Source organism: Branchiostoma floridae, chromosome 6 (genome assembly GCF_000003815.2).
Source record: "Branchiostoma floridae strain S238N-H82 chromosome 6, Bfl_VNyyK, whole genome shotgun sequence".
Classification (NCBI taxonomy): domain Eukaryota; kingdom Metazoa; phylum Chordata; class Leptocardii; order Amphioxiformes; family Branchiostomatidae; genus Branchiostoma; species Branchiostoma floridae.
In genome coordinates, this window is record NC_049984.1 from 16,688,495 (window position 1) to 16,700,735 (window position 12,241).

General features: G+C 38.0%; 1 protein-coding gene across 7 annotated transcripts in view; it reads right to left on the bottom strand.

The window, feature by feature from the left end:
• The window catches only part of LOC118416986 (protein virilizer homolog), an 82,494-nt gene that overhangs the window by 2,592 nt on the left and 67,661 nt on the right, over positions 1–12,241 (bottom strand). For 6 of the 7 annotated variants that reach the window (XM_035822284.1, XM_035822288.1, XM_035822286.1 and 3 more), the window contains 2 exons: positions 8,643–8,745; positions 8,227–8,297 (listed from right to left, as the gene is read on the bottom strand). In XM_035822284.1, the coding sequence (XP_035678177.1) occupies positions 8,227–8,297; positions 8,643–8,745 (174 nt within the window). The remainder of the gene's footprint in view (positions 1–8,226; positions 8,298–8,642; positions 8,746–12,241) is intronic. The other variant, XM_035822283.1, reaches the window with a different exon arrangement.

Here is a 12,241-nt window from a genome sequence, read left to right on the forward strand (position 1 = left end):
GGAAAATGAGCTTTTTACTGTGTTGGTTGTGCACCATGCAAAAGTCTGACTCTGAAATTCCATTTTCTGAATTTGTAAGTTTGGACAGGGATGAACATTACTTATTTTGGATTTCTTAAGTATGTAACCAACCACAGTACTTTGAAGTTGTTGAGACGCTACCTTTTTTTGTCTCAGATGGCCCATGCACATGTAGTTACTCTGTCACATGATTATATTTCAGCCATACCATAGGTATGGTGAAATATATTGTATTCGTAATTATATTGCAATCCATACATAGTATGGGATTGCAATATATTGTTATATTGCAATCCCCATACATAGTATGGGATGCAATATATTGTTATATTGCAATCCATACATAGTATGGGATTGCAATATATTGTTTTTGCTGAGTCTCTTCTCCTCCTGTCAAAATCTTCAAGTTGATTCAACTTTTTCATTTTTGGATCAAATGAGCTAAAATTTGGCAGGGTGGTAGAAATAGCAAATACCCCCAGGCGTTTTTTTCACTTTCTTCATAGAGGCCTTAGAATTTATGATATTTAGGGTTTTTGGTCATTTCTAGACCAATTATGTATATTTTGGGACCCTGTGCCCTGGTATTACAACCTAATGGCCTGAAATTTGGTACAGAAGTGCATTGGACATATGACCACAGGACTCCATCAACATTTTTGTCATAGATTACTTAGAAATTAGTTATTTTGGGGTGTTTTGGCCATTTTTTACTAAAAATGTATATCTTTGGCTTCTATGCCCTTGTATAGAAACCAAATGACCTGCAATTTAGTACATAGGTGCATTGGACATATGACAACAGGACCACATCAACGCTTTCGTTATCGATCATTTCAAAAATGAGTTATTTTGGGTTTTTCGGCCATTTTTGACTAAAAATGTTTATTTTTGGCTCCTATACCCTTGTATGAAAACCTAATGACCTGAAATTCGGCATGAAGGTGTGTCTGGTATGTGCCCACAGTACCTCATTTTCACTTTGGGCATACATTACCTTGAATTGTTGAATTTTGGGATTTTTTGCCATTTATGGACTAAAAATGTTAAGTTTTGGCTCCTGTGCCTATGTATGAAAACCAAATGGTCTGAAATTTGGTATGAAGGTGGGTACAGTATGTAGCCACAGGGCTCTATCCACACCTATGGTGTACATCAATCAAAAATTGTGAAATTTTGGATTTTTTGCCATTATTGACCAAAAATGTACATTTTGCTTCCTGTGTCATGAGAAAGCCAACTGATCTGGAATTTGGTGTTGGGGTAGCTTTAGCACTATAAATGGGAAATGGGCCACATAGACTGGTCCATTTTGCATAGATTGGGGTGTTCTGGAAGAGTCCTTTATTGTATGAAGATGGATTGCAATATGCTGTATTTGCTCCCAAGCAAATGTCGGCCTTTCTAGTTATATTGCAATCCATACATAGTATGGGATTGCAATATATTGTTTTTTCTGAAATTCTCCTGTCAAAATTTTCAAATGGGATTAATTTTTTCATTTTTTGGCCAAATGAGCTGAAATTTGGCAGGGTGGTAGAAATAGCAAATACCCCCAGACGTTTTTTTCACTTTCTTGATAGAGGCCTTAGAAATTATGATATTTAGGGTTTTTGGTCATTTTTAGACAAAATATGTCTATTTTGGGCCCCTGTGCCCTGGTATTACAAGCTAATGACCTGAAATTTGGTACAGAGGTGCATTGGACATATGAGCACAGAAAACCATCAACACTTTCTTCATAGATCACTTCAAAAATTACTTATTTTAGGGTTTTTGGCCATTTTTGACTAAAAATGTATATTTATGGCTCCTATGCCCTTGTATTAAAACCAAATGACCTGAAATTTGGTACATAGGTGCGTTTGACATATGACCACAGAACCCCATCAACGCTTTATTGATTGTCTACTCCAAAAATGAGTTATTTTAGGGTTTTTGGTCATTTTTTACTAAAAATGTATATTTTTTGCTCCTATGCCCTTGTATGAAAACCTAATGACCTGAAATTTGGTACAGAGGTGCATTGAACATATGCTCACAGGACCTCATCGACACTTTCTTCATAAATCACTTCAAAAATTAGTTATTTTGGGGTTTTCAGTCATTTTTGACTAAAAATGTATATTTTTAGCCCCTTTACCCTTGTATGTAAACCAAATGGCTTGAAATTTGGTACAGAGGTGCATTGGACGTAGGACAACAGGACCCCATCAACATTTTCTTCATAGAGCACTTATAAAATGAGTTATTTTGGGATTTTTAGCCATTTTTGTCTAAAAATGTATATTTTTGGCATATATGCCCTTGTATTGGAACCAAATGACCTAAAACTCGGCATGAAGGTGTGTAGGGCAAGTGCCCACAGTACTTCATTTTCCCTTTGAGCAGACATTACTTCAAATTGTTGAATTTGGGGATTTTTCAAGGATGAAGATGGATTGCAATATGCTGTATTTGCTCCTAAGCAAATGTCGGCCTTTCTAGTTTTTCCTTTGTCTCTTCTTCTTCTCCTGTCAAATCCTCAAATGGGATTAATTTTTTCATTTTTGGGCCAAATGAGCTGAAATTTGGCATGGGTATAAAATTGACAAATACCCCCAGACGTTTTTTTCACTTTCTTGATAGAGGCCTTAGAATTTATGATATTTAGGGTTTTTGGTCATTTTTAGACAAAATATGTATATTTTGGGCCCCTGTGCCCTGGTATTACAAGCTAATGACCTGCAACTTGGTACAGAGGTGCATTGGACATATGAGCACAGAAAACCATCAACAGTTTCTTCATAGATCACTTCAAAAATTCGTTATTTTAGGGGTTTTGGCCATTTTTGACTAAAAATGTATATTTTTGGCTCCTATGCCCTTGTATTAAAACCAAATGACCTGTAATTTGGTACATAGGTGCGTTTGACATATGACCACAGAACCCCATCAACGCTTTATTCGTTGTTCACTCCAAAAATGAGTAATTTTAGGGTTTTTGGCCATTTTTGACTAAAAATGTATATTTTTGGCTCCTATACCCTTATATGAAAACCTAATGACCTGAAATTTGGTACATAGGTGCATTCTACACATGAGCACAGGGTCCAATCAACACTTTCTTTATAGATCACTTTAAAAATGAGTTATTTTGGGTTTTTCGGCTATTTTTGACAAAAAATGTATACTTTTGGCTCCTATACCCTTGTATGAAAACCTAATGACCTGGAATTCGGCATGAAAATGTGTCTGGCAAGTGCCCACAGTACTTCATTTTCACTTTGGGCATACAATACTTTAAATTGTTGAATTTTGGGATTTTTTGCCATTTACGGACTAAAAATGTTAAGTTTTGGCTCCTGTACCTATGTATGAAAACCAAATGGTCTGAAATTTGGTATGAAGGTGCGTATGTTATGTAGCTACAGGGCTCTATTCACACATATGGTGTACATCAATCAAAAATTGTTAAATTTGGGATTGGCATACATATGAAGATGGATTGCAATATGCTGTATTTGCTCCTAAGCAAATGTCGGCCTTTCTAGTTTTTTCTTTGTCTCTCCTGTCAAATCTTCAAATGGGAATAACTTTTTTATTTTTTGACCAAATGACCTGAAATTTGGCAGGGTGGTAGAAATAGCAAATACCCCCAGACGTTTTTTTCACTTTATTGATAGAGGCCTTAGAATTTATGATATTTAGGGTTTTTGGTCATTTTTAGACAAAATATGTATATTTTGGGCCCCTGTGCCCTGGTATTACAAGCTAATGACCTGAAATTTGGTACAGAGCTGCATTGGACATATGAGTACAGAAAACCATTTACACTTTCTTCATAGATCACTTCAAAAATTAGTTATTTTAGGGTTTTTGGCCATTTTTGACTAAAAATTTATATTTTTGGCTCCTATGCCCTTGTATTAAAACCAAATGACCTGAAATTTGGTACAGAGGTGCATTAAACATATGAGCACAGAAAAAAATCAACACTTTCTTCATAGATTGCTTAAAAAATGAGTTATTTTAGGGTTTTTGGCCATTTTTGACTAAAAATGTATATTTTTGGCTCCTATGCCCTTGTATTAAAACCAAATGACATGAAATTTGGTACATAGGTGCGTTTGACATATAACCACAGAACCCCATCAATGCTTTATTCATTGTCTACTCCAAAAATGAGTTATTTTAGAGTTTTTGGCCATTTTTGACAAAAAATGTATATTTTTGGCTCCTATACCCTTGTATGAAAACCTAATGACCTGAAATTTGGTACAGTAGTGCATTGAACATATGCTCACAGGACCCCATTGACACTTTCTTCATAGATGACTTCAAAAATTAGTTATTTTGGGGTTTTCAGCCATTTTTGACTAAAAATGTATATTTTTGGCTTCTATGGCCTTGTATGTAAACCAAATGACCTGAAATTTGGTACAAAGGTAAATTGGACAAATGACAACAGGACCCCATCAACACTTTCTTCATAGAGCCCTTATAAAATGAGTTATTTTGGGATTTTTAGCCATTTTTAACTAAAAAATGTATATTTTTGGCTCCTATGCCCTTATATTGAAACCACATGACCTAAAATTAGGCATGAAGGTGTGTAGGACAAGTGCCCACAGTACTTCATTTTCCCTTTGAGCAAACATTACTTCAAATTGTTGAATTTTGGGATTTTTCAAGGATGAAGATGGATTGCAATATGCTGTATTTGCTCCTAAGCAAATGTCGGCCTTTCTAGTGTTTCTTTCTTTCTTTCTTTCTTTCTTTCTCCTGTCAAATCTTCAGAACACGGTATCTCCGTTGTTCCTCAACCGAATGACTTGAAATTTGGCACAAGGGTAGAGTGGGCCAATACCCTCGGACGTTTTTTTCATTTTTTCCATATCTGTCTCTTAAATGATTTTATTAAGGTTTTTTGGTCATCTTAAGACCAAAACTGTATATTTGGGCCCCCTGTACCCTGGTATTATAACCGAATTAGCTGAAATTTGGCACAGATGTGCCTTGATAAGTCCCCCATATAGATTCAATATTAGTTTTGGTGTACAGTATAACGAAATGCTTATTTTTGCGATTTTTTGGTCATTTTTTTACCAAAAAAGGACACTTTTGGCTCCTGTACCTTGGTTTTAGAACCAGATGACCTGAAATTTAGTATAGGAGTGCCCTAGGCATATGCGAACATGGATTCAATAACACTTGAGGTATACAGTACAACAAAATGCTTAATTTTGCGATTATTTGGCCATTTTATGACCAAAAAGTACACTTTTGGCTCTTGTGCTCTGGTTTTAAAACCAAATGACCCAAATTTTGGTAAAAGGGTGCACTAGACATTTATTCAAATGACACATGTATAATTTTTGTCATAGACTACGTCAAAATGATATATTTGGGGATTGTTTTGTCATTTTCCAATAGCCAGAGGGGTCAATGACCTTAAGGTCGTTGACCCCCAGCTGCAGATTGCACCTACTGGTATATATGTCTATTCAATCTAATTAGATAGGTAACCAATCACTTAGCCTGAATCTATATCCTAAAGAGGGGGGGTGGCAGCCAATCAGCGAGCCCGGTGTTATCTGGAAGAGTCCATTCTTACACGGAGGGGTTCATTTTTTTTTTAATTCATCATTGGACTGGTGAAGTCTTTCAGTGGATGTATTTTTGGACAGGTCTATTTTGCAATTTTACAGAATGTGTGCTGGAAGAGTCTATTCTCGAACGGAGGGGGGATTTTTCAAAATTCATATTTTGGACTTTGGTGACTTCTAGTTTGTCAAAGTCTTTCAGTAGGGTTATTTTTGGACTGGTCTAATTTGCAATTTTACATGGGTGTTCTGGAAGAGTCCATTCTTACATAGAGGGGGCTTTTTTAAAAATCCATTTTTTGGACTTCAGTGATTATGTCAAAGTCCTATTTTAGCGGATGTATTTTTGGACTGCTCTACTTTACATGGAAGAGTCCATTTTTTGCACACGGAAGGGGGATTTTTCCAAATTCAGTTTTGAACGGGTGATGATTCAAAATTCAATTTTTAGTGGAAGTGTTTTTAGACTGGTCTATTATACCTTTTCATGCACTGGGACTTTTTTTGCTGAATTCAATTTTGGATTTGGTTTCTTATTCAAAAGGCCAAGGTTTCAGTGGGAGTATTTCTGGACTGGTCTATTGTGCAAATCCACATAGGGTGCACTGGAGTCCATTCTTGAACGGGGGAATTTTGTAAGATTCATTTTTGGGTTAAACCGTCATTAGTAAAAGTGATTTTTCAAATGGGTGATTTTGAAATAGCCTATTGTTGCATGGGGAGGGAGATGGCTGAAATATGCTGTATTTGCTCTCAAGCAAATGTCGGCCTTTCTAGTATACTAATATCTTCCTATTTCAATGTACTGACCTAATGCAGCTGCTAAGTCTCCTTGGTTTGTGTTCTTCCAATGATATTCATTAAAGATTTATTTCTGGGGTGTTATTCACTTGACATCGGAATGTTACTCGCATAATTTGACCAATGATACTTTTATCTGTAGTTCCATAGACATTAGACAACATGAATAGTGGTAGCCCCCATGCAGCAGCAACAGTTAGTCCCCAGGGTGGTATGATATTTTCATTCAATCCATCCAACCCAAACCTAAATCTCCTGTAGTATCTATGCCAAATTTAACAGCATAATTTACTATGAAAAATGTCCTTGTCAATCCCATTTATAGATGGCAAGCTGCTGGCAATGGAAGCTTTGAAAAGTTCAGAAGCTGTTGTAGTCAAAGCAAACACCCAGCAAACATCCCCGCAAACCAATGAGCAGTTGCTTAGAAGGGGAATTTCATCATATATTTGCCACGACAAAATGCAACAAACGATACTGAATTTAAAACAGACCAAAGCTAAGCCTCCACCACTTAACCCTGCCTGTACCATAGATTAAGCAGGCCCAAAAACCAAGCGAATATGACTAGCCCAAAACAACAAATTACCTGTATACAGTATGGAAATGGCATTACCAAAGAAACAAAAAGAAACACAGGACAAATCATACACATACCTTTCTCTTATGCCCACACTCTATACAGTTCTCCTCCACATTAGAAAATTGCATCTTCTTCTGTTTAAGTTCAAGTTCAACCATGATTGCCAACAGGGTAAAGGAACTTGTACCGGAACTTAAAACTCAGTACTATACAGCTCTAGAAACACCACAAAGAGTAATAAGCAAACTCCAATTATACCTGACCAACAGATATATAATCTTGTACACTCCCGTCATCTGGCAAACTGTCAGTGCCACTAAGTAACCTGATACATTGAAGGTGGCCCAGGCCAGATGATGGTTCTACACCCAACCGTAATCTGTTTTTAAAACCAAGCAGATATTGGGAGGATGCCCCAACCACACTAAAACAGGGTCAACCTATACAGTATCAAGTTCAAGCACTAGGAGGCCCAAAATCAAACCTGACCACCAGGACACCACAAACAACTCACGTACCAAATGGCAACACAATGGCACCTGGCGTTCCGGAGATACAGCGCACGCCCCGTGCCCGCACAAAAGGTAACCTTAAATGTCAAGTTCAAGCACCAAGGGCGCCAAAATCAAAATTGAGCATTATTCAGCCACCGCCGACACATGTGCCAAATATCATCGCGCCAGCACCAGCCGTTCAGAAGATATAACTCCGGAAACACCCCTCCCGGACACAAAATTCGACCTGCCGGGTCAAGTTCAAACGCGACAAGGCCCAAAGTCAATCCTAGGCAACAGGCAACAACCCCCCACCCATGCACCAAAAATCGTCGCAATCGCGCGTATCGTTCCGGACACACAGCGCCAAAAGTGCCCCAAAAACACCAAAAATGCCACCTTCAATGTCAAGGTCAAGCGCCAGGAGGCCCAAAATCACACCTGAGTGTTAGGCTACCACCCCCAACCCACGTACCAAAAATCGTCGTGCTCGCACCATCTGTTCACGAGATACAGCGCCCTACATCCCCGGCTACCGAAAAGTTTCCACCAGCATCAAAACCATACCTGCATACATGCAGGTAAATAGCAAACTAAGAGCAAAACTTGCATCTGACCACATGAAGTTGCAAAAACCTTAAGTACCTAATAGGGAAAGACTTCCCCTGAGACTCATTTTCATGTTAAATTTCTCTTTTATTACTTTTTTTTCTAAATCCAAGAAGCAACAAATTCAGCATACCTTGTACGACTCGTCCCTTACCTCTGTATCCCCCTGGTGATGATGGTGGGCCAGGCGGTCTGCTGTCATGTCTGGGACAAACACAGGAAAAGCTATAATTACTCTTCAAAATTCACATTCATCTAAAGAGGATCGTGAAGCAATATCTCATGCTTTAAGTAATCCCTTTCCTCAAAGAAATTGAATGAAAATAAGACAGTACGAGCATTAAGAGACAGAAAGTAAAACCAGACAAAAAAGGACAGATATATATTATTGCCTACAAAATCTACCCGTACATGTACAGTTGATGTGTGACTGTGAATGATATCATTTTCTGCATGTCTTGACCTATCCCACACATTGGCTCATGTAGACACCAAATCAGTGTACAGATAACAGCTGCACAGAAAGACAGCTAGCATCAGTGTACTTACCCCCTGCCAAAGCCTCTGTGTCCGAACCCCCCGTGCTGTTGAGGGGGGTCCCTGCCCCCCCACTGGTTCCCCCTTGACTGTATGTTCCCCATGCTTGGCACTCCTAAAAAACAAAAAAAGTACAAATATGGTAAGATACTGTTCTGCTTTAAATTCTACCTGTTTACCTCACACTCCTATCCCCTACAATACCGATCCTCTTTTCCATCTTATTTCACAATCATATCAGGGAACTGTTAGCTTTGCTAGCTGCTAACAACAGTACAGATCATATCATATAATACATTAAGTTAATTTATTGAGAGCTATCTAGAGTTATTTTCTTCAAAATACTGATGCTTATAAGCATTGTGTTTTTTTGTTCCTTTATGTGATTTTCAAAGAAATTTATGGGCTGAATCTAAAAGTTATTTCCAGATTACATACATCTGTATACGCAATGTAAGTGTCACTTGTACCGATCTTCATGAGACTGTTAGAAGTCAGATTAAGAATACACAATAGACATTGTACTCCTTATATAAAAACACAACTCAAGCAGCTAAGTAAAGAAGGAAAAATCTCATGGTACCACCTGCCAAAATTCCCAAAACCCAAGCTTGATAAAAGCACAGTACTGTACTAGTCCTATACTATACCCATTCTCCAACCTTGTGAGGAGGGGCCGTTACTACAAACAGAAGAGTTTGTGTGATGCACACTACAAAAACCTCAAAACACCTCCAGGTATGACAGCAATGTGGAAAGACAATTCATCAGAGGATCATACCTCTGAAAGTGTGTGCTATGTTGGATTAGGACTAACACTTAGCATGTGCACCAGCCCACAAGCTGTACTTTAACAGGATATGGAGGAGGAAGTATGGTGTATGACACCCACAGGAGACAAGCGGCCCAACATCAGTCAGAATCAGGAAAAGACTGTAGAGTCTGTAAGCTCCCAAATGGAGTGTTTCCCCTGAAACAAGCCTATTCCTTCTGTTATGTGCTGTAAATCTCCACTCTTGCCTTATGAGGCCCAGTTAAAGCATGCTGTGTTTCCATTTTTACAGTCCAGAAAAAAATTAGCATATTACTAAGTTGTTAGGGATTCTCCTTTTTTTCTTTTTTTCTTTCGATTTCTACCAAAGTTACCCAACAAATAAAGTTTAAACACAATCATATTGTAAAACATGTAAAAATGAAATGCATCGGGGCATGTATTTTCAACATTGTATTGTAATTATCAGACAGAAATACTACTTTGAATAAGCACAAAATGTTTTTATAAACTTTAAACAAAGTACAGGAAGTCTGTATTGAGTATCACCACTCGGATAGATCACCAGTGGTCAACAGTAAAAATCCTAGGGTCAGCAGGTTTTTGCTAGGGTTGGTTGGGAACCGTAAACACAACATTTTCTTTCCTAGGCCTATAGAAAGTTGTACCTGTCTCAGTCAACTGTACGAGGATAAAGAGAGTAGGAAGAGAAGAGTACTGCCAAATCCTAGGTGAGCCGTAAATGGGCTACAAAGCCGAGGGATCTTTACGTTATAATAGCTGATGTACAACACTCAGCATATTTCCGTAACCACAACTGTGTGTAATACTGCCCACAGGAGACCACAGCCAAATGTTGTCAGTGACAGATTAGGGTTATATCTTAGCTGTAACATAAAGCAACAACTCTATTCTGCATCAGCCAATACATCGATGGGAAACGGAAATGAAAAGCCTATGATACATGCCTTGCTCAGTTGCTGCTGTTGGATTTGTAATGGGAGTGAGCAGCAAGGCTCCTCCCTGCTTTAACTTTTTTCTGTTCCACTCAATGTTTGAGAGCCAATGTTATAACACAAGTTTACTTTTACCCAAATTTGCAAAAGAAAATTATTTTTGCTGCTGAATTAGCAATTTTAAGCCTAACAAAGTAACGTTACATTTTCATCAATTTCAAGTCATGAAGCACCCATCTTTTGGACGAAAAGGGTGAAATTCTTTTTTCATCCCAACAAGCAAATTTCTGTCCTTTGACAAAGGGATAGATATTGGGGACAGTCCTGTTGTGTTCAGGGGTTGGGGGTTGGGGTGGTGATTATCAACAGTGCTCTGTCAATACCAGACAAAGGATAATATAGAGCTGAGGAAAGTGCCTGCAGTATCTCCAATCATCCACATAACATATAGGATGCTGTCAGACAGGTTTAACAAGCATAGACACCACTGCTGAGACAGACAGAACAACAGAGACACCAACTTTAACCCCATGTGTGAGAAGCACAATCTGTCAAACTTGTCAAATAAAAACTTCAAACTATGGAAACTTTTAGAGATTGGGATATGAATAACTGTGTTAGCGCAGCTCTCAAGGCCACGTCAGTCTCTGATTGGATTTAGCCAATGTACATACATTTCCTTCGTTCTGTCAAGAAATATCATCCTACAACATGTATCTACAGCAGCTGTACAGCACAGTTCGTTGCATCTTGTCTGCTGTATCATAAATCTTAATCTCTGGAGCTCTTCAATACATTCTGTGAATCTGTATATCATATGCTAAAACAGGAAGAGGAAGTCTCCTGTCTCCTTCATTCACTGTCATGTCTTAACCTTTAGTAAACTTTATCTTGGATGATAGCAGCAAGGCATTCTTTACCTTTGCCAGAATGGCTAAGGTTATGTTTTAGGCTTGTGAGTCTGTCTGTCTGTCTGTTAACAGCATAACTCATGAAGCCTTGGATGGATCCAGATGATATTTGGTAGGTGGGTAGGGGTCGGGAAAACGAAGGTCAAGTTCGATAATGGGCCCCCTAGCGGCTTGCTTAGGTACTGCAGCAGAACCTCAATTTTTGATATCTCATGTTCTGGACATGCTGTGGTTATGATGTTTGAGTGGTAGATAGCCCTTGGGGCAGAGAGTAAGTGCGGTAAGTTTGGACCCCCTAGCGGCTTGTTTGGAACTGCAGTCGCCGATTTCCTTTCAAACTTTGGACGAGAATAACTCCAGAAAGTGTTGATGGATTGTCATGATTCTTGGTATGTAGATAGCCCAAGTAACAATGTACATAATGAAATACTAATTATGCAAATCAGCAGCTAATTTGCATAATTAATGACGAAAGTTTATAAATCCACTGCATTTCATGATAGGACTTTCAAACTTGTCACATATATAGATATAGAGAAAGAGAGAAATATAAATGCATGTTAATTATGCAAATGATGGCCTCATTTGCATAATTAATGAGAAAATATAGACGTGTTGACGGATCGTCATGATTTTTGGTATGTAGATAGCCAAAGGGAAGACTTACATGATGGAATTCTAATCATGCAAATCGACTGCTAATTTGCATAATTAATGAGGAAAGTTTGTAAATCCACTGCATTCCTTTCTAGGACTTTCAAGCTTGTCATATTTGTAGCTGAGAAAGCAAGAAATATCAGTACATATTAATTATGCAGATGATGATCTCATTTGCATAATTAAGAGCCGGTTTAGTTTCCTACTTTGAAAGAGAATAAGTCAAGAAGGGATGAAAGGATCATAATGATTTTTGGTATGCTGATAGCTTAAAGTGATGCTTGATACAATTTGATATTATTATGTAATAGGGAT